Consider the following 23,268-nt stretch of genomic DNA (forward strand, 5'->3'; position numbering starts at 1 on the left):
GTTACAGTTTGCAGCCGGTGGACTAAAGCCTGCAGGCTATCAGCCTCCAAGTCACATCACGCTGACCCAGAGCTGATGGCTGGCTGAAGGCGGTTACTGGAAAAGGGTGGAATGGGTAAGACAGGCAGATCAGATGATTGAGACATGAGGTTGTTACTCCCAAGCATTTCTTGGGAAAAACACAAGCTGGAGATGATTTCACAATGAGCACTTTTCAGTTGGCCAACATTTCTAGAAATCCTTTTTTTGTATTGGTCTTAAGTAATATTCTAATTTTCTGGGATTTGAATTTGGGGTTTTCATTCGTTGTCAGTTATAATCATCAAAATGAAAAGAAATAAACATTTTAAATATGTCAGTCTGTGAGGAACGAATGTCGACATTATACAAGTTTCACTTTTTGAATGGAATTAATGAAACAACTTTTTCATGATATTCTAATTTTATGATGAGCAGCTGTATATATGTGTGTGTGTGTGTGTGTGTGTGTGTGTGTGTGTGTGTGTGTGTGTGTGTGTGTGTGTGTGTGTGTGTGTGTGTGTGTATTATGCAATAACGCAATTAACACATGCACGACATAACAAGCCCCACACATCCGTCATTTCTCCGTTATGATGACGGGACGTGGCGGCGTCTAGAGGCCGGATGGAGAAGGTGAGCCGGCTGACGGATGGATGGATGTGGGCGTCGCCCCCCTCGCCCCCGCCCAACATGGCTGGTCTAGAGGATCTCTGGTCATCTCTGCGTCTGCTCTTCCTCTCCTCTCATGTTGCTCCGTGAATCATGACGGCTGTCGATGATCAGCTGATGGGCTTTTGTTGCTGCGTGTTTATGGATCAGCTGAGGAGGAAACTAGCGGTTCATGGTTCACACAGTAGCTGCTGGTGGTAGACGGGGTTTATACTTCAGCTATGCAGGGGGGGGTCTAGAAAAGTTCTGCTGGGGGTCCCTTTTTATTTATTTTATTTTATTTTATTTACTTTACTTTTATTTAAAGTTAAATAAGTTGTTTCATTTTCAATGATGATTCAGGCCAGAGGCAACAGCACTAACAGAGAAACGCCGCCATCAAGTGGTCAAGACATTTTCAATCATTCAGTAAACGGAAAGAAGTGGAAAATAAACCATTTCACATGGATGATGTTTAAACTGGGATTTATAGTCAGTTATAGGAGGTTTAATGTCTCTAAAACAGAAACACATGATCAGCTGATCTGCTCAACATTTCCTGGGTGAAGCAGAGGAGATGAGACATGATCACCATGACAACTGAAGGTGTGATGATGATGATGTGAGATGGATTCCTGAGTGGCCACATGGACGTGTTTATTTCTGAAAACATGCTGAACTTAAAGGTCTTTAAATGCCATCTTCAGATAAGTCACCACATAAAAACATGACACACATTTCCACACAACTCAGTCAAGTCCAACAATCCATTCTCCATGTCAAATGTAATCCGATTACATCAGATCATTTTAGTCTTTTTCAGTGACTCCACATCTTTTATATCTAGATATCTAGATATCTAGATAGATAGATAGATAGATAGATATCTAGATAGATAGATAGATAGATAGATAGATAGATAGATAGATATTTTTTATTCTCCTGTTTTCTGTTCCTACCAGTCAGATCCAGCAAGATTACGTAAATTCCATAAATCTTAATAAATGGATCGGATTACCAAGAGGAGCCTTGTACCCATGAAGCTCGTCTTGGCAAATAAAATTTGTTCAGCACAAAGCAGCAGCCAGACCATCATTCTGCCGCCACCATGCTGTAGAAGGTAGAAAGAAAAGACAGATTGTGTGTAGTTTTTCCCACTTTCATCATTTTAAGTCATTACATGCCAGTTTTTCTTTCACTGATTCTACGTTTATTTATCTTCTCGTCTTTTTTCATATTCACATTTTCTAAAAAAGTATAGAGAAATAGAATTATCTCAATATTTCATTGATCTCATTGGGATGACATGACGGGTTCACTTTTAAAATCAAAACACTAAAAGGCCTGTCTGAGTTCAGGTGAGCCAAACAGATACAGGTGTGTTTTAACTTACTGGTTTTCCTCTAACTGGGACAGTGTGATGTGGTAAAACATGGAGCTTTTCTAACTCACTGTCATCGTCTGTTGGTCCTGAGACAAGGAGGGAAAGCATGTTACCTTAGATTACATTCAGAAAAAAGAAATTACAAACATGTTTTTTTTTCTAAATAAATAAATAATAATGAACAAAATTAAAAATAAAAAAAAAAAAACTCTTGGAGCTTAAGCATGTAATGTTACTGAATTATGAGGTTTTTATACGAACTTGTAATAAACCAGCACAGATGGATCCCGGTTCTAACTAGAGATGTGATGTTCATGAACAAATCGATTCTTTTGAACAGCTCTTTTAAATGAACGAAGGTTACCAAGTCACAGCTGTGAGCCGTTCATTTGTGAGACATTTTTTTGATATACAAATTTTCCACACTGCCTTCTTGACATTTGTCACATGATAGAAGTCTGATGTCCATGTGAAGCATGTGTTACATCACTCAGACTGACGGCTTTGGATGTAAAAAACTTCATTTACTCCTCACCAACAAAGATCGGCATACCGAGCAAACATGTAGACATTTCAGCAGCGGACACATGTCTCTACAACACACCTTTTCTTTTGTCCTTCCTCGTCCTCCTGGTCTGTCTGATGCACTGACTCACAACGGTTTGCTCTGCCCCCTGCACGTGACAATACTAAACTGTACAACCAGAAATATGTTTGAACGCACAGCAAAACTAAATATGCAGATTTTAGAGCAGATGCTCCAGACAAAATAGGTACAAATTTGTCATTCTTATATATTGTGACATTTTCTATGTTATTGTAGGAACAAGCCAGTCTTTTGATTAGGAGGAAGGAACAGCTCTTCAAGATCCGTCTGTAATCCGGCTCCCATCTCTAACTAAAACATCCAGTCACACACACACACACAGACTTATCTAGTGATCAGTAACAGGTGAGTGATGATGAGAGAGAAGATATTTCGTGTGAGGAATCATGTCAGATGGGAGGGTGGTGGCTCTGAGAAGAGCCTTTGGGTGGGTGAGGTTGTGGATGATGAGGTTTACTTCTTGGCCTTCTTGGCTGCGGGCTTCTTTGCGGCAGCTTTCTTGGCAGCGGGCTTCTTTGTGGCCTTTGGCTTCTTAGCAGCGGGCTTCTTGGGGCTCTTCTTGGCGGGCGCCACCTTTTTCACGGCCTTCTTGGCCGGAGCCTTCTTGTGGGACTTCTTGGCTGCAGCCTTCTTAGCGGCGGGTTTCTTGGCCGCGGTGGTCTTCTTGGCCGCGGTGGGTTTCTTGGTCGCGGTGGGCTTCTTGGCTTTGGCGGGAGCCTTCTTCTTCACCACCTTCTTGGCTGGTTTGGCGGCTTTGGGCTCCTTCTTGGCGAGTTTGAAGGAACCGGAGGCCCCCGTTCCTTTAGTCTGGCTCAGGGTGCCTTTAGTGACCAGCTTGGTGACGGCGGTGTTGATGCGCTTGTTGGCTTTGCTCACGTCCACCCCTTTCCCGGCCAGCACCTTCTTGAGCGCCGCCAGAGACACCCCCTTCCGCTCCTTGGACTCGGCCACAGCGGCCACGATGAGCTTGGGGAGGCTGGGTCCCTCCTTCTTGGTCCGGGGAGCAGACTTCTTCTTCGGGGACTTGGCCGGGGCTTTGGCCGGCGCGGCTGCTGGAGCTTCCTCTGCCATGTTCGTGTGCTTGTCTCGCGCTGTTCGTCTGAACGTGTGGAGCTGGAAGCAGGAGGCGGGACTTATAAGAGCCATGAGAACCGTGGAGAGGCAACACGCTCCGCGGCTCTGCTGCCGCCTCAAACCAGGACACACTTGTGTTTTCTCCGCCGCCTTTTCAGCAGAAACCCCAGAGAAGAGCGGGCTTTTCCAGCAGGAGTGGAGCCGGAGCAGGAAGGAAAGTCTCGTCCCTCCAGACTGAGCTCATGTTCGGCTTCCGGGACTTTTTCTCTTCCTCCCAGGACGACTCAAACATGTCGGATCGTCGGTCGCTTTCGGCGGCTCGCAGCGACTTTTCTCCACATTTTCTCTCCTAAAACACGTAAAGGCGCTTTGTATGACACGTGAGAGCGCTGTTCCCGTTAGCAGAGACGTCTGCGGACCGAACCACGGTGAAATGGTCCCACTGGTGGGATTTGTTGAGGTGCAACGAGCCCGTTTTGTGTGGAAGTAAACACACGGACGCGGTCGCTGTTCGGGCGGATATTCACGTCCCAGATGATCCGCTGGAGCAACTTGCGTCTCCACTGGATGCAGATTCACCAGCAGCTGCAACCAAAGCACACTTAAATCACAATAAATATGTAAATGACAGCTGAATAAGTGAGATAAAAAAGAAATGACGTCTTTTAAAGGGTCGGAGGGTTTGTAGTAAACTTGTGCATCAACGGCGTCTCGTTCACGCGACCTCAACATGAAAACTAATAAAGATGTCATTATTAATATTGCTGAAATTATAATCCGCTCTCATCCACTTTATCAATCCAGCTCTCCAAAACAACAACCGGTTTCAGGCTGAAGAAGAAAAATAAAACTTTGATGCTCTGATTTTCAGGTTATTGTCACGTGACTTGTTCAGATGAAGAAAATGAAATGAAAGTAGAGAAATGAGAGAATAAATGGTGCTGCTGTGGAAATGCTGTTAAAAATCCTACTTGATCCGTTCTCCTCTTGGTTTAACTTATTTAACTTTTATTTTCCCAAACAAAACATCGAGAACAAATTCTTATTTCCAGCGTTGACCTGCACGTGCCAGAAAGCAAGAAAAAAGAAGAAACGTCAAACAATAACACACACAAAGTGGAATAAGCCCTTTAAACAGCTCTTCACCGCCGTTCTGGTTGGATGTTAGAGGACGTGGCTTTTATCCAGCAGAGAAAATCCTCTCATGGCCCCGGTCCGCCAGCATTGTGGTCTGATCACAGCTGAGCTCATTTCTCTGGATACCAGTTAAATGGTTTGTCTGCAAAGTCTTTCAGCTTTAAATGTGGTAGAAAAAAGTGCATTTCTGGCCCTTTTTCCCCGCATCACCACCAGCAGTCACCAAGTCCCATTTTTCTGGTTTGCTCCACCAAGCAGCAGATGAAAGGTCTCCGAGCTCCTTTCACAGCTTTTATTTAGTACTTTATGGGTAAAGACGTGTCCTGGAGACAGGCTGGCTGGAAAACATCTGCTCCTGATCTTCACCTCCTGCTGCTCTGATCCAGCACCTGGAAGACAGAAGCAGTGGAGTCTGCAGCAGCAGCTGCTCATCGTGCTGCAAAGAACCTCCAGCTGGACTTCAGACATCCAACGCCCGTCTGTACTCCACCCTGACTGAGTGGAGGTGGAACTACATCTATGATGGGAATGGTGGGTGGAGCAGGAGCTCTCCCAGTAACTTCTCCCCTTCATCCAGAGGCTCCCTGTCTGTGGTGGAGGAGGAGGGGGGGACTAACCAGACTAACTGGGGGAGAAGAGTCCTGCTGCCTCCCCCCATCATCACCTGCTGGGCTTGTGGCTTTTTCATGGAGACCAGCAGAGGAGCAAGTCCAAGATGTTAAGCTATCCTTTCAGAAAACTGGAGGAAAATAAGTCGAGATTCACCAACATTTAGCTTCAGTTTATTAAAACTTCCAGACATTTTATACCAGGAAGGAAAAGACTTCACATGATCAGAAGAACTTCTACAATCACCCTGGAACCAGGTTGGACCCTCTTAGGCTGTTCAGGTCCAGGATGGTTTTATTAGGATGTGACTGTTTCTCTGAAATCACTTTGTGTCCCACAGGTTTACCTCAAAGGTTTTCATATAAAGTAAACCACAAAATGCATTTTAAAACAGGGAATGGATCCATGTGTGTCTGTGTTCTAGCACACAAACATTTTCTAAAATGATGTTTTTAAAAGTTTCGTGGGTTGCTGAGGCCTAGAGGTCAGCCAAATGAGCATGTCCCCACTGACCAAAGTTACTTTTTCACTGAATATGAAACAAAAATAACCAGTACCTGCAGGTTTTATGCTAATATAATCATTTACCTGTCTGCTTTCACCTAAATAAAAGAAATATGAGAGAAATACATGAATTACTTCTAAAATAGCACCATGTAATCACATCCCTCATCTCTGTTCAACCCGTAACAGAAACAGCTTCTTGTGGCCTCTGCTAGACGACGTGCTGTGGGATCCATTTGATGATGTGCTTGAGCTCATCCCGCCTCCTCAGCCCGCGACAGGCGGATTCACGTCACGTCCAAATTCAGAAAGAGACCTGGGACAGACTGTGTGACTAAAAGGATGAAAGAAGCTTAAAGAGCAGAAACAACAGATAAACATCAGAGAAGAAGAAATCATCTACTTTCATTTATCAAACTTGTTAGTTGGTAGTCGACTGAATACTTAGAATAATTCCAGATTTTAGAGCGGACAGCGTTGCAGTGCTCTTTTTCTGCTGACACTACAGATTCATTTGAAATTACTTTAAGATTGTGACTGTTATATCAATTGTTAAACGGATTCCAAGCGAGACAGATTTTGTATTCAGGCTCTGCTGTCGTTCATCTTTTCTTCCCATAACACAGATCTTTAATGTTTTAAACAAGGTTTAACATTACAAAACCTAATGTTTCTTTCCTTGTTTTAATTCATCAATTTCAATCTGATTAAAGGTTGTCATCCATTCAACCCGGTTACCTGATGCATTTAATATTATTAAATTGGGGTAGATAAATGTTGAACTGTATGCAAATTTTAGAGGAAAAGTACAAAATATGTGAAAGTTTGTCAAAGTATATTTTCATGATTTAAGAACACTTGTCCATTAACTTGTCATGTCTTGACATTTAGAATCAAAAAATTTACTTACAATTAGTTGTTTTACACAATGGACACGTTATTACCAAGAACTGGTAAATTCTCTTTTAATACATCTTAGAATGATCATACAGATAAATTCAACCCTGTAAAGAGACTAAGTGACAAAATTTCTAATTAATTTTTAGAATTTCATGTCTAAGGTGGGAAAAGATTTTCTCAGGTTCAAATAGCCCTTCAGATGCAACGTTAACACAATCTGCGGTCCATTTTTCAGTAACTACAGCAGCCAAAGTGCACCGAATTTAAAAAAAAAAAAAAACAAAAAAAAAAAAAAAAAAACACCCATTTCATTTACACACCAGGAGCAGAGGGCAACCAGAAGGATGAAGGTGCTCTGAGAGGGAGTGTGTGGTCCTGAAAAGGACCGTTTGGGTGGGTGGTGTAAACAGCCGTTTACTTGGAGCTGGTGTACTTGGTGACGGCCTTGGTCCCCTCGGACACGGCGTGCTTAGCCAGCTCACCGGGCAACAGGAGGCGCACGGCGGTCTGGATCTCCCTGGACGTGATGGTGGAGCGCTTGTTGTAATGAGCCAGACGAGAAGCCTCCGCGGCGATGCGCTCAAAGATGTCGTTGACGAACGAGTTCATGATGCTCATGGCCTTGGAGGAGATGCCGGTGTCGGGGTGGACCTGCTTGAGCACCTTGTACACGTAGATGGCGTAGCTCTCCTTCCTGGTCTTCCTCTTCTTCTTGCCTCCCTTGCCAGCGGTCTTGGTCACCGCTTTCTTGGAGCCCTTCTTGGGGGCAGACTTGGCGGGTTCGGGCATGTTTTCCTCTCCAACTTTGCAGCAGTGAGATGATGTGCTGAGCAGCGGAGGCTGCTTTTATCCAGACTGCATGGAGATCACACTGCGCGGCCCCCCTCCTCTGATTGGCTGCCTGACAGAGGAGGAGGAGGAGCTACTTTTTATCAACGGCACTGTGGATTTCTGAGTAGAGAAGAAAATAGAAGAATAGAATAGAATCGCCACGTTATTGTCATCAGAAAATAAACAAGTTTAGTCCACAAATAGAAACAAACACATAAGTTATTACTGCCTCTAGTAAAAAAGGATGAAAACACAACACAGTAGCACGAATCTGGAAAACTCAACTTTATTTCTAAAACCTGTTGAGGCAAAAAGTTACTCTGTCAAGGAATGAGGAGTCTGGTTTTGAAGTGAAAAATGATTACAAGTTTATTGAACACAGGATTAAAATACAAAGAATAGAATGAATAGGAAAAATAGAAAGAATAGAATTGCAATTCCTGAGAGACTGTTCAGAGGTCTGACAGCACAGAGATCTGAACAGAATCTGATAAGAAACACACATGCAGCATCTTTTAAGCAGAATGATCATGTCACAGCACATCATGAAATACAAACAAAGAGATTGTCTGTTCCTCACACAGGATTAGACACTTCAGCAAACCTAATGAGCTTTTTCAGTTTATTGAGCACGTAAACAACCCCAGTGACGTTAAGGCAGGATGCCCGGCTGGGTCATCCTGAGGAGCCTGGCTGGTATCAGATAAGTCACACAGGTCAGAGCGAACCGTTCTAAAGAATGCATGATAGCAACAGGCTACTTAGTATTAAACTCAATTACCAAGAACTTAAACAACCTGTTTACCCTGAGAGGGATCAGTAGACACAATATAGTAAAGGGAATAATATGAAATTTCCACAACAATTCCCCTCTTATGATCATAATGAAACCCATTTCATATTGATCACACCAGAAAAGAAAATTTCATAAGATTAAAGCATAAAAGAAAAAACACCAAAAATGCATCAAACAAGGATAACCACTGAGGCAGAGATGCACAGTGGATAAAAATGAGAACACCACAATCAGCTAGTGAACCCAAAAACTCACGGTGACATCAACCCGCTAATGAACACATAAAAACAAAGAAAAAAAAGCAAACAATTGAAACAAAAAAAACAATGGGAAGACAGAGGAAACAAAAAAAACAAAAAAAACAGAAAACCCATAAAAGATAAAAGTAATAAAAGTAATGTATTTGTAGTAAAAAAACCCGTAATGATTATATTCAACAATCAAATCAACTCCCCATTTTCCCAATATACATTCAGACAAAACATCAGAAGTTGAAAGTCACAAGGATTCGAGAAACTCCATCATAACTCTGAATGGGGAAATAAAAATCAACCTCAATTCAACACATGTGATTTCCAGCAAAAAACAACAAAAAAACACATCAGAATACATATGAATGAGAAGAAGAGCAAACTAAGATGACTAAACAGAGAACTATCCACACAACCTAAACTTCATCATCACTAGAAAAATCAAGCGGAAGACCAGTATCATCATAACAGATCCGGGGAGGCTAAGCGGGAGGAGAAACCAGGAAATCTAACGGGGTGTTAGAAAAATCACCCTGAGCACTAACAAACATCTGGAGGGAATGACCAGGAAATGCAGATGTTATCAGAACCTTGAGGCACCAGGGGACGAAAGTCACCACATGCCAGCAGGTAATCAGAACAGCAAAAATAGGCCCTAAAACTGCGAGCAAGATATGCCACCAGCCACCTGACTGAAACCAAGACCATAATTCAGAAGAAAATCCAGAGCTATCACGAGCCTCCATCCCAGATAACAGATCTCTAAGGTGACATGAACAGAAGACAGATTAGTAGACATATCAGGAATGAATGTACAACACTCGTCCCCTATAACCTTGCAGGTCCCCCCTTTCAGCTAAGAGAAAGTCCAGAGCCATCCTATTCTGCAGGGTCATGACCCGGAGGGCCTTTAACTCAGGTCCTTCAGCAGCAGACTGTTACACCCACGGTGTAAGAAAGAGGCTCCGCAGATCCTTCATCCCAACTGCTGTCAGACTCTGCAACAATCTGTAACCCCTGAACCAGGCTGTCATGTTGTAGTCTGTTTACACTGTTTACACAGTCATTTATACCGTCACCTTATTCTGTTATTGTTTTTTTTTTATGTTTATTGTGTTATATTGAACTCTTAAGTTTATCTATTTATTCTTTCTGTTTTTTCTTTCACTTTTTAAATGCTGCCGTAATAAGTGAATTTCCCGTCCGTGGGATCAATAAAGTTTATCTAATCTAATGTAATCTAACACGTCAGAGCGGACAGGGCTATCACAGACAGAGGGAAGACCCGGGGTGGCGGGGTCTGTGTTTACATCCGCGATGCGTGGTGCCGGGATGCTACTGTGGTAGGCAAACATTGCTCACCACTGGCAGAATTTATGATTGTGAAGTGCAGGCCTTTCCATCTACCCAGGGAAACAAACGCAATTCTTATATTTGCGATTTACATCCCACCGACAAACAACAACAGTGATAGAAACGCAGCGCTTAACGAACTGTATCAGGCTATCAGTGAACAACAGACGGCACATCCAGACGGTTTCACCATCCTCGCTGGAGATTTCAACCATGCTGACCTCAAAGCCGTTCTTCCAAAGTTTCACCAGCATGTGCACTTCCCAACAAGGGGAGACAACATCTTGGACTTAGTGTACACATCACATAAAGGAGCTTACAAAGCCATCCCCCTCCCTCACATCGGGCTCTCCGATCACCTCACTGTTATGCTAATGCCAGCATACAGACCGAGAGTGAAACTCATCAAGCCCAGCATCAAACAAAAGAGAGTGTGGCCACAGGGGGCCACATCTGCACTACAGGATTGCTTTGAAACAACAGACTGGGACATGTTCAAGCAAGCAGCCACCTACAATGACACTACAGACATTGAGGAGTACACAGACACGGTGACCTCCTACATCACCAAATGCATTGATGATGTGACACACATTAAAACCATCACCACTCGGGCTAACCAGAAGCCATGGCTGACAGGGGATGTCCACAGGCTGCTGAGGGCCAGAGACAACGCCTTCAGAGCAGGGGATGAATCCGGCCTGAGAACAGCAAGAGCCAACCTGTCCCGGGGCATCAGGAAAGCAAAGAAGGACTACACACACAAGATAACCTCACACTTCAGAGACAGCAAGGATGCACAGAGTCTCTGGCAGGGCATTCAGGCCATCACAGACTACAGGCCCGCGCCACGGAGCTGTGAGAGCGACACCACTCTGCTCAACAACCTGAATAGCTTCTTTGCACGCTTTGAAGCAGAGAACAACACCACCCCACAGAAAACCCCACCATCTCCTCACGACCAGACCCTGTGTCTGTCTGCCGCCAGCGTGAAGAGGACACTCTCCACCATCAACACACGGAAAGCAGCAGGACCAGATAACATCCCCGGTAATGTGCTGAAAGAATGCGCAGAGGAGCTGAAGGATGTATTCACAGACATCTTCAACACCTCCCTTAAACAAGCAATTGTCCCGTCATGCTTTAAAGCCACTACAATCATACCTGTGCCAAAGAAATCATCACCATCCTGCTTCAATGACTACCGTCCTGTGGCACTGACACCCATCATCATGAAGTGCTTTGAACGGCTAGTCATGTCTCATGTCAAATCCACCCTCCCCCCCACGCTGGATCCCTTCCAGTTTGCATACAGAGTCAGACAATCCACAGAGGATGCAATTTGCTCTGCCCTCCACCCAGCTCTCACTCACCTGGGCAAGAAGGACTCATATGTGAGAATGCTGTTCATAGACTTTAGTTCAGCATTCAACACCATCATACCACAACAACTCATCTGCAAACTGGACAAACTAGGCCTCAGCACCTCCCTCTGCAACTGGCTGCTTGACTTCCTAAGTCAGAGGCCACAAGTGGTGCGTGTAGGCAACAACACCTCTGGCAGCATCACCCTGAGCACGGGGGCTCCTCAAGGCTGTGTGCTCAGTCCCCTGCTCTTCACTCTGCTCACACACGACTGCACACCAACCTACAGCTCCAACCATCTTGTGACGTTTGCGGATGACACAACTCTGGTGGGGCTCATCACCAAAGGAGATGAATCCCACTACAGGAAAGAGGTCGACCTCCTAACCAGCTGGTGCAAGGACAACAACCTTCTGCTGAATGTCAGCAAGACAAAGGAGATAGTTGTCAACTTTCAGAGAGGCCACACACAACACCTGCCACTAACCATCAACGGCACTGCAGTGGAGAGGGTGAGCAGCACCAAATTCCTGGGGGTGCACATCAGTGAGGACCTCTCATGGACCACTAACACCACATCACTGGCAAAGAAGGCACAACAACGCCTCTACTTCCTGCGTAAGCTCAAGCGCGCCAGCGCTCCACCACCCATTCTGACCACATTTTACAGAGGGACCATTGAAAGCATCCTTACCAGCTGCATCACCGTGTGGGGTGGGAGCTGCACTGACTACAACAGGAAAGCCCTGCAGCGCATTGTGAATACAGCTGGCAAGATCATTGGAGCAACACTCCCCTCCCTACAAGACATCTACAGCACACGCCTCACCCGAAAAGCCATCACCATTGTGAGCGATGCAAGCCACCCCGCACACAACCTGTTCAGCCTCCTGCCCTCTGGACGGAGGTACAGGAGCCTCCACTCCCGCACCACCAGACTCACCAACAGCTTCATCCATCAGGCTGTGAGACTGCTAAACTCTCGCCCCACCCCCCTGCCCCTACCCCCTCCCACCCAACCCCAGCCCCAACTAAACTCTCGCCCCCACCCCCCAGCCCCAGCCAGCAGAACCAATGACTGTTAACATTACTGCTACTAAGTATGCTGCTAAGTGCGATTACTGCCTTGCACTACAAACCCTGCGAACACTTGTATTACTTGACTGCCTTGCACTATAAACCCTGTAAATACTTGTAACTTTAAACTGCACTACAAACCCTGAGAATACTTGAAACTTTAACTGGAGCTGCTTCCTCACAGTATATCTCTTCATATTGTAAAACTACTGGAAGACTCAAATGCACATATGCTGATCTTGTTTGTGATACCTCTTAGCCTTGTTTTGATACCTTTTATTTATTTAAGGACCAGACTTGTCTGTGCACTTTATTGTTTGTCTTGTCCTACTTGTCTTGATACCTGTATACGCATGGGACAGTGAGAAACGTAATTTCGATTCCTTTGTATGTTATGGGCATGTGAAGAAATTGACAAATAAACCTGACTTTAAGACTTTAAGACGTCAAACCCCTTAGTTTTAGAAAAGTGAGACTTTCTAACTCTACAGCTAATGCGTCCATTTGAAAAGCATTGTTAACTGTACCATAGTGTGGAAAAAACACCCCCCAAGCACTGAGTTAGTGATGGAGATACGAGCCCTTGTAGTCATATGAGGAGGAGCGAGAACCCCTGAAAGATCTGACAACACACGGAGGTGAGGGATGAGATAAGATAGATAGCGTCTACCACACCAATTTCTAGGCAGACACAAAAAGGACTTTGAACTGCAAACCCAACCCACATTAGTTGGACAACTGTAACCCTCAGGAGATGGAGATAGAAGAGATAAAAGATGGAGATAGAAGAGATAAAAGATGGAGATAGAAGAGATAGAAGACGGAGATAGAAGAGATAAAAGATGGAGATAGAAGAGTTAAATATGGACAAACCAGGACAACTTAACATTACTCTCTCCTGCACACAACATAAAATTAGGATCCTTACAGGGAGGTCTATCCAGCAGTAAAAAAAACCCACATGAAGCAAGGATGGTGTGATTACAGGTACTGCTTACCCCTAAAAGCATATACACATCAAACCAAGGCATCTCAAAACACAACGGGGCAGCCACTGCATGTACAGAACTAGAAGGCGTCACAGACTTAGAAATCAGGTGATCAGTCTTGCTGGAGAAGTCTCTGTGAAACCTAATAGACTGAAATGAAAAATCATGCATCCATGGACAAAACTTCAGAAGCAAAGAAGCATTGAGAAAATGTGTACTGTTAGATTTACCCACTGATCTGGCAGCCAGGAAGGATAGCACCAGCCGCTCTCCCGTCTCCAGTCGGTGTGGCATGAGGGATCAGAGAACACACGTAACATGTGCTATTAAACACTTTGGTTGTGGTCTGCTTAGCAAGTGCATACCACAAGTTGTCATGTTCGTCATGATGATTGATGACATGGCGTCGCAGTCTAACTCAGGAACTGAAAACGTACCAGGTGAAGGTGAAGGAGGAACAGGTGAAACTCCTGCTGTCAGAGCAGACAGCACGTACAGTAGCGAAAACAGTGCTGCTAAAACAAACAGAGGCAGACACCAACCTCTGCACTGAAACACCACCAGATGTGCAGGTGGGAGACGGTGTTGATGCATCCAGGGTTCCATTCCTTTTTCCCACAGGGGAAATGAACTGCACACCTTTAGGCAGGAAACAGGTGTGCAAGCAGCAAACAGGCAGATCACTGGTGGGCTCAGGTCAGAAGGAGCCAGGAAAATCCAGTTGTGTTGCTAGGCTCACCCGCTCTGTCCGGGGCCACAACGTCCAGTTGCTAGGCTCACCCGCTCTGTCCGGGGCCACGACGTCCCGTTGCTAGGCTCCTTCTCAGGCTAAGGGCCAGGCCATACAGCTGCACCCTCGGGGGGGGGCACCTGACGTGTCCCTGGACTCCGATGAAATGGGCACCAGCCTGGAAGGGGTCCACAGAACCGCTGGGACCCACAGTGCATCCTTTTGAGGTTCTTAGTCAGGACCCAGTCTCCGGGACGGATCGAATGGCACACGGTTTCAGCAGGACGTGGAACCACGTCACGAACAAACTACAATCCAGCCATTCTGCATCAGTGTGTGAAACCCATTGCAGCTGGTTGTGGGAGAGCTGCTGATCCTGTGAAGCCTCAGAAAGCACAAGGAAAAGGTTTCACAATAAAACAACACTAAATCCTCACCAATGACGATTCCAGGTTGGGCCGGCTCAGTTCCAAGACCAGGAGGCCTGCTAGAGAGAACCTGAAATGGACTGAGGTTCAACCTTGTCCGGTTACACATCCTCCTGCAGGTCAGGAGGAGGTAGAGAGCCGTCAGCATGCAAAGCAGAGGATGTGAAGGGAGGGGAACAGAGAGCAGAGGAGAGAGGGAGCGAGGAGGAGAAGAAGGGAGACATCAAGCGAGAGACGGCGGAGTGAGACAGACAGGAGTAACGGTGCCTGCCAAGGTCAGCAACCCGAGACACGTCCAAAACCAGCTTACCGTCCGGCTTTTAGACACGTCCAAAACCAGCTTACCGTCCGGTTTTTAGACACGTCCAAAACCAGCTTACCGTCCGGTTTTTTAGACACGTCCAAAACCAGCTTACTGTCCGGTTTTTAGAACGGTGACTGCGTCGCCATAGCAACCAGCATTAGGAGAGAAAGATGTGGACAAAACAAACTTTCTAAAACACATCAACATTCCCTCAAACCACAGGACAGTGTCATACATGCACATAACCAACATAAACACATCAGATATTTTCCATTACAACATCTGCTTGTTCCTGTAATCTAGAAAAAACAAGTTATTATGAAATGACCAGACTATACGACTGGATCCTGAAGGCCACTGCTCCGGTATCACCCCTGTGAAAGCAGCCATCATCAGCAGTATGACAAGATGAACTAAAACAGCACATGCACCCGTATCCATGGTGATAATATCCTTCCTGTAAAAGTTTATCCCAGAATGTCATAAGTGTCAAAATCATGGTTGATTTTTCTAAATGTACACACACATATTCAAAAGAGATTTAGTGTAGACGTCTTTTCCTGTAGATAGATCCACATCATCAGTCCTGCTTATCAGGAAAATAAAGGTGTTTCTGGTTAATAACATGAGAGTAGCAGCATTATGAAACACAGCAACCATCCCTGTGTGGAAGCAGAGCAGCGTCCTGGAGAAAATCCTGCTGGAAGGAAAAGGTCGAGTAAAGTCCGTCAGTTCGTTCAGGTCAGTCAGAACTTTGTCAGTTACGTCACTCGTTCTGCAGAAAAGCCAAATCAGAGCAGGTAGATTTTCCCTGCATGTAGGAGGATCCATAAAGGCCAATATCACATAGTTTTGGAAAGACATGAAGTCTGCTGGAGTTTTCTTAATCATTTTATTAAACTCCAAGATGATAAGGACATTAAATCAAGTTAAATTGCTTTTAATTATGTGTCCATCATCAGCCAAGTTTTTGCTCGAGCAGCTTTTTACTTTTGTTCTTTTACAATTTCTTCATTTTATTTTCCAAGAGAATCATTTTAAAACATCCATGGATATCAGATTATTATGAAATAGTTTGTATTTTTCTCCAGGTACATCTCTGTATTAATTCTTACAGTGCACCTTCCCATGTTATTTCAAATAGCAACAACAACCAAAAAAACTATTTTATCCATATTAACGTAGGTTTTTAAACTTTCCCTTCTTTTACTTTAACTAATTTCCATCTGGTTATTTGGTGACCGTTAAAAGAGGAGCTCCTTAACTTTACTTTAATTTTTTTTTATTCCCATTTATTAATGAACATTTTCTCAAAGTGCCCGGGATTCATTTATTTGTTTTTAGACAGATTTCAGATCTTTAGTTTGCTTGGTTGAAATATAGATCAGGCCTTCAGTGTTTATTCTTTAAAGTAAAAATAGCACGTATTTTCAATTTTTTTTATAGCTGTTTGAGACCTTGATCTCAAAGAGCCATGTTATCCATTTTAACTTAGCAATGAGCCATGATAGAGCGATACCAAAGAAAATGATTCCAGTATATGTGGATGTGGCTGCTAATAACCCCTAAATGCAGCATGTTATGGTTCACACATGAGACCACGGCTCAAAGTTATTATGCAGCCTTTTTAAGAGCAAAATGGAAGCTGTTTCTGGTTTATTATAAATTATAGGTACCAAGATATTCAAAACCTTAACTTAACCCAACTGTGAGCAAAAATAAAATAATCGGGACCCAGAAACACACGAGCAGTTTTGGTGCGAATTACGCACACACTTAAAGTTGACAGGAAATCAGGGAAGTTGCAGTTCGCATCACCACACAGAACCAAGCAGGAAACTGCTGTTCAGTATTTGGGGGCCTTTACACCTCTGGCAGAAAAAGGTTTTACTCCCTCTCACTGCTTCAGCTGTAGGACTGAGAGAAACCATCTTATCAGATCCTGGGTCAGCGGTTAGACGGGGTAAAGGGGGGTGTCCTTCAAGCTGGATTCGCAGCAGAAGAAAAACATCACTGCAGGTTCAAGAGGAGAGAACTCCAGTCTTCGGCCTTCTCACACACACTCAACAACACTCTGACGTCATCAGTCCACATCCATCACCCTGCAGCCACACAGACTCAGAGTCACACCCAGTTTCACCAGCCGGCTCACATTCATGCATTACCCCTGTTTCACTCACATAGCTGTAGGGAGGAGCATGCGGGATGCGGAAGCAGGAAGCATCCCTTCTGTTCTTCTGTCAGACTGAACACAGCTGCAGCCACGTGCTCATTCCACTTTACAGATGACACCTTTAAAGTTTCTGGAGAATGATTAAACCATTGTGTTTCAAATCTCTCATCAGGTTCCCGTGAGATGTTAGCAATGCACACACAGTTCTGAGCAGGGCTGGAGACAGAGGGGGAAAGATTTTTACCTCAGTCAGCTGCTGCAGAAAAAATTTGGCTCGGGACCTCCCAACAATAGCACACAGGATTTCCCAGGGGGTGTGTCCATGCTGTGATGACGGAGTCAGGGTTGGCCATAACTTTCACTCCATCAGGAGAAGATGTGAGACAAATGTTTAACCGACACATCAAATCTCGACCCAAAAAGGTTGACCGGACCAACTTCAGACAGCAGAAATAATGTCTAAATTTACACCCCAAGAGTAAATTACACCCAAGGGGTGCGGTCAACCATTTCTTTCACGGTGGTCCCAGACGCAGAGATTGAATGCACAAAATTACCAGACATCTGAAGCGGCACAGGAAACCCAGAAGCCCTCAAAACTGATCTAGTTGCACCAGAGTCTACCATGAATTCAACGGTCTTACCCGACACCTCGACTTGTAGGTTTGGGAAAATCTTGTAGGCCTCAGCCGTTAAATGCGTATTTTCGCTGCTATACGTCTTCGTCGGTATGCATCTGCTTTCGAGCACAGAGATAGGCATGGTTAATTTAGTCAAAGTCAGAGGAAACAGCAAGCGTCTCTTCATTGCAACAGAGCGAGGGAAAACTGCACGTGTTCATCAGTGTTGTGACCTTCAGCGGGTGTGTGTGTGTGTGTGTGTGTGTGTGGGAGCTGGGTGTGTGTGTTGTGTTATCTGTAGTTTGTTTACATTGGGTGTCTGTGTGCTTGCAGCAGAGCAGGAGGAAAAGGAGAGGAGAGCTTTCATTTACTGGGTCAAAACTTTGTGTGTGTAAGTTACGTCACCCAGAGATGTGGAGCGTCCCCCCTGATCCATCCTTGGCCGCCATACCCCCCCCAGTCAATCTGAAGGGGCAAGCTGCCGGCCCCGGTTTTTCAGGCGACGCGGACACTCAGCCTTCCAGTGTCCCAGCTGTCCGCAGATATGACATGCGTCATGATGGCAGCCACGTCCTCGAGAACCACGCCCACGTCCACGTGGGAAGTCACGCCGTCTGGCCCCGTTTGGGTTTGGACCAGACAGAGCTGAATACATTGTCATAGCAGCCAGGTGCAGCTCTTTGTCCCCCCTCAGCAGCTCCAGCAGCAGAAAAAAGGAAACTCATCAGCAAACTTTGGCCCAGAGGTCAAAGGGGCCATTGGGTCGCGATCTTCAGCGACCTCGGTCTCCGTCCATGTTCGGAAGACCAGAATGGGTCCCAGTCGGACCAGCCACTTGACCATGGGGCATGAGTGAGTGGTGGAATCAGAGTTCAGGCCATCTTTCCTCAGGGTCACAATGGAGGTTCTGCTGCTTTTGTGAGGGGCTTTGGACTTTTTCTTTTCCTCTGTGGTCTGCGGATCGGGCTGTGGTTCGGCCTTGGGCAGGTGGCGGGACTGGGGTAGGCAATCCAAGTCCGGATCCGGAGACGCTCCCAGCATCGTCAGGTCTGGGCACAGGAATGAGGTGTTCTGGCCGCTCGGGCCCGATGGTGGACATGCAGGTAGAGAGGATACAATGAGTTAGTTTTCAGCTGAGAAAAGTGAGACACAGCAACAGAGGTTGTCGTCTGCTTATCATGGCTGTTGTCAGGTCGTTGCAGGTCAGTCTGTGGAGGTTCAGTAAGTTTTGAAAGAACTTTGGCGTTTTGATTTCTCTTGTCGACGCGCACATTCTGCGAGCCAGTTTGTTAAAGCCGCCTGATGTTTTCTAAGCTGTCCCAATCTGAGACCTTCACCCGTTTCTGTGACTTTAATTTGTCCCTCATCCTATCTAAACCTTCTTTAGTTATTTTTAATGCTGCCGGGCTCAAAGAGCCTTCGGCTGGAAAAATACCATTCTGGATCCACTCCGCACACACCTCCACACACACCTTCCCATACTTACGTTCCATGAACTCAAAGAGTTCACCGCGGGGCGTCGCCGGTGTTTTGGAGCCTACATTACCCATGTTTATACTTAAGCACGGGGAGGAATATTCCCACACCTTAGACTACAGACGTCTCTGTAGAATACGGAATAACGGCTAATCCGTCCGCCCTATCTCACTGCTTTCCAGCGAGAGACCCACTCACACCCTTGTGAAGGGATTTTAACCTGCCCCAGATCTCCTAATGAGACCTTCAGGCCCACTTCTAGCCTACGGAGCTCCCAAAATCCCTTGTGAAGGGATTTTAACCTGCCCAGATCTCCTAATGAGACTTCCAGGCCTGCTCCTATAAGCGGAGCTCCCAAAACCCCCCTGCTGCCCGTCTTCCTACTTTTCTAAAAAAGGAGAGATGTGTGTGTGCGTGAGAGCAACCTAAAATCCTAGAGTAATTTCTCACTCACCAGACTTCCTTGACAGGTTGGAAGATGTTCGAGATCCTGGCGGGCCAGTAAGGAGATCCACGAGGAGTCCCCCAGAAAACAAAAGCTGAGACGTACTCAGGTTGATCAGACACCCGTCGTAAAACCCGAAACTGACCACGCAGGAGCACTTCTGACACCAGGTTGTTGAGGCAAAAAGTTACTCTGTCAAGGAATTAAGAGTCTGGTTCTGAAGTGAAAAATGATTACAAGTTTATTGAACACAGGATTAAAATACAAAGAATAGAATGAATAGGAAGAATAGAAAGAATAGAATTGCAATTCCTGAGAGACTGCTCAGAGGTCTGACAGCACAGAGATCTGAACAGAATCTGATAAGAAACACACAGGCAGCATCTTTTAAGCAGAATGATCATGTCACAGCACATCATGAAATACAAACAAAGAGACTGTCTGTTCCCCACACAGGATTAGACACTTCAACAAACCTAATGAGCTTTTTCAGTTTATTGAGCACGTAAACAACCCCAGTGACGTTAAGACAGGATGCCCGGCTGGGTCATCCTGAGGCGCCTGGCTGGTATCAGATAAGTCACACAGGTCAGAGCGAACCGTTCTAAAGAATGCATCCACATTTATGATAGCAACAGGCTACTCAGTATTAAACTTAATTACCAAGAACCTAAACAACCTGTTTACACGGAGCATGATCAGTAGACACAATATAATAAAGGGAATAATATGAAATTTCCACAACAAACCCTTTAAAACAACCACTGTTGAAACAAAGTGCTGTACATAAACAAAGCAACACAGATGATAGGATGACATGCTTCATTCTGCCATATTTATGTATATGTGAAAATGTAAATGTGTGTGTGTGTGTATAGACAGATATTAGCTACATAGAACACCAGTTACTGTAGTATATAGTTTTTATTCTATGCAGTTGTTTTTAATATTTCTATTTTATTATTCTGCTTTTCTCACTGTTTTTCTGTAGTTGAGTTAAAGTAACACAAATTTCCCCATGGAGGGATTAATGAAGTTTTATCTTATCTTATATCTTTAATTATGCTGTTCTTATTTAAGTACAATATACTATAGTAAATATAGTAGTATTACTAGTGTCTATATTATTAAATATAGACACTATTCATTTAGTCTGTCTCATTGCACAGGTTGGTGTTTCAGACAATAATACTTGTATGTCAGCATCTGTGAACCAAGACTTCTTATACAATTTCTTTTTTTTTTTAAGAAGAATTTTTAATTATATCTGAATCTGCATATGGATGCAGATGGAAGCTCTTGAGCAAACACCAGGCTTATTGGAACAATGATGCTCTTATGCTCCACTGACTGGATGACCACAGTTCAAATGGCAAATATTAGTCCTTTAATTCTAATCCTGAAATGTGCTCACAAGTCTACAATGAGTCAGTCATGCTGCTGAAACTAAATAAATCTACATTAATTGTTGTCTGGTTTTAATAAATGAGGATGAAGCTCTCGAGCTGTTGTTGTGGCTCTTAAAAGAGCCGTTGTGTGTGTGTGTGTGTGTGTGTGTGTGTGTGTGTGTGTGAAGCGGTCTAAGCTCTCTCTCCGCGGATGCGGCGGGCCAGCTGGATGTCTTTGGGCATGATGGTGACCCTCTTGGCGTGGATGGCGCACAGGTTGGTGTCCTCGAACAGGCCGACCAGGTAGGCCTCGCTGGCCTCCTGCAGAGCCATGACAGCGGAGCTCTGGAAGCGCAGGTCGGTCTTGAAGTCCTGAGCGATCTCTCTGACCAGGCGCTGGAAGGGCAGCTTGCGGATCAGCAGCTCGGTGGATTTCTGGTAGCGTCGGATCTCCCTGAGAGCCACGGTACCGGGCCTGTAGCGGTGAGGCTTCTTCACGCCGCCGGTGGCCGGAGCGCTCTTGCGGGCCGCCTTGGTGGCCAGCTGCTTCCTGGGGGCTTTGCCTCCGGTGGATTTGCGGGCAGTCTGCTTGGTTCTCGCCATGTTTCTCTGGGATGAGAATGGAGGAGAAAAGTCTCTGGAGGAGAGGAGAGCCGCTGCTCTTAAACCGGGGGACCGCCCGGAGAGCCGGTGACGCTGCCGCACGGCTCCGGCTCCTGATTGGACAGCGGCTCCTGCCGGCGCTCAGCCCCGCCTCGAGGAGCCAGCTCCGCCTCGAGGAGCCAGCCCCGCCTCGATGCGCGCTGCTTATTGGAGGAAAGTCCACTAAAGAAAGCGCGCCAAAGCCACCGCGCGCCGCCCTCTGCTTCTCCGCGGGAAGCGTGTGTCCCGGCTGGAGGTGGAGGACCCGGCCCCTCTCCCCCGGACGTATAAAGGAGGCTTGCCCCGCTGCTGTCTCACACGCTTCCTCTGACTTCTGTCTGAACGAGAGCCGCTACAAAGAAAATGTCTGGACGCGGAAAGACCGGCGGTAAAGCTAGAGCCAAGGCCAAGAGCCGCTCCTCGCGCGCAGGACTGCAGTTCCCAGTTGGTCGTGTCCACAGGCTGCTGCGTAAAGGCAACTATGCGCAGCGCGTGGGAGCCGGAGCCCCCGTCTACCTGGCGGCTGTGCTGGAGTACCTGACCGCTGAGATCCTGGAGCTGGCTGGAAACGCTGCTCGCGACAACAAGAAGACCAGGATCATCCCGCGTCACCTGCAGCTGGCCGTGCGCAACGACGAGGAGCTCAACAAGCTGCTGGGCGGAGTCACCATCGCTCAGGGCGGCGTGCTACCCAACATCCAGGCGGTCCTGCTGCCCAAGAAGACCGAGAAGCCCGCCAAGGCCAAGTAGACCCCGATACCCCCCCACTGCAAAACACACACACACAACGGCTCTTTTAAGAGCCACACACTCCTCAACAAGAGACCAGTTCCTCTTTTAATCTTAACTAGTTGGACAAGAAATTATAAACAAGATACATTTATTTTCATTATCAAGCATTTACACTACATAATAAAACATTATTCACATTTAATACATGGAAAATATCAACTACATGGAATCCTTAGAAAGTTTCTAATAACCTGCTTTAAACCAATAAAACATCTAAACACAACGTCACTGACCAGCAGCAGAAAGGGATGGACCAGAGAAATAACAGCATGATAACCCAGAAATAAATCATCTTTGTATTAGTACAAAGAAGTACAACCACATTATCTAGATGTTAATGAACTATCCTTTTAGAAAATATTATGACGTTTCAACTGTTTTATCAGTTAATCTGCATTTTTAAGATATTTTATTTATTTTTATTCTAATGTAAATTCATAAAATAAATGTAATATTTTCCCTTATTTTTACAGATGTGAAGCCTTTATGTTAAATCGTGTACTTTTTTATACTCGTTACTGTTCAACATGTCCCGTTCAGATAAACTGAATAAAAAACTAATAAAAATATTGACATGAACATGAATTTTCTTTGTTTTAATGTGTGTTTTAATGTTGTTAGGTAGAGTTTCATGTATGGTGTAAACACCTGTTTGTGTTACTGCCGCCATGCTGGCCAGGCCCTGCTCATAAAAGAGATAATTGGATCTTAAGCATCTGGTAAA

At 45.3% G+C, this 23,268-nt stretch overlaps 4 protein-coding genes across 4 annotated transcripts; 1 reads left to right on the forward strand and 3 right to left on the reverse strand.

Annotated features, from left to right (window-relative positions):
* Nucleotides 1–2,664: 2,664 nt before the first annotated feature.
* On the reverse strand, nt 2,665–3,751 carry LOC121649548 (histone H1-like). Its single transcript, XM_042000473.1, has one exon. The coding sequence runs from the start codon at nt 3,729–3,731 to the stop codon at nt 3,114–3,116; it is 618 nt and encodes a 205-aa protein (XP_041856407.1). The 5' UTR covers nt 3,732–3,751; the 3' UTR covers nt 2,665–3,113.
* Nucleotides 3,752–7,187: 3,436 nt separating this feature from the next.
* LOC121649549 (histone H2B 1/2) lies at nt 7,188–7,677 on the reverse strand. The gene has a single exon (XM_042000474.1). The coding sequence runs from the start codon at nt 7,671–7,673 to the stop codon at nt 7,299–7,301; it is 375 nt and encodes a 124-aa protein (XP_041856408.1). The 5' UTR covers nt 7,674–7,677; the 3' UTR covers nt 7,188–7,298.
* A 13,625-nt stretch (nt 7,678–21,302) lies between these two features.
* LOC121649233 (histone H3) lies at nt 21,303–21,772 on the reverse strand. Its single transcript, XM_041999892.1, has one exon. It carries the CDS (start codon nt 21,711–21,713, stop codon nt 21,303–21,305), a length of 411 nt encoding a protein of 136 aa, XP_041855826.1. The 5' UTR covers nt 21,714–21,772.
* A 318-nt stretch (nt 21,773–22,090) lies between these two features.
* Nucleotides 22,091–22,917, forward strand: LOC121649672 (histone H2A-like). The gene has a single exon (XM_042000671.1). The coding sequence runs from the start codon at nt 22,116–22,118 to the stop codon at nt 22,500–22,502; it is 387 nt and encodes a 128-aa protein (XP_041856605.1). The 5' UTR covers nt 22,091–22,115; the 3' UTR covers nt 22,503–22,917.
* Nucleotides 22,918–23,268: the final 351 nt, after the last annotated feature.

This window comes from Melanotaenia boesemani, chromosome 11 (genome assembly GCF_017639745.1).
Source record: "Melanotaenia boesemani isolate fMelBoe1 chromosome 11, fMelBoe1.pri, whole genome shotgun sequence".
In the NCBI taxonomy this organism is placed as follows: domain Eukaryota; kingdom Metazoa; phylum Chordata; class Actinopteri; order Atheriniformes; family Melanotaeniidae; genus Melanotaenia; species Melanotaenia boesemani.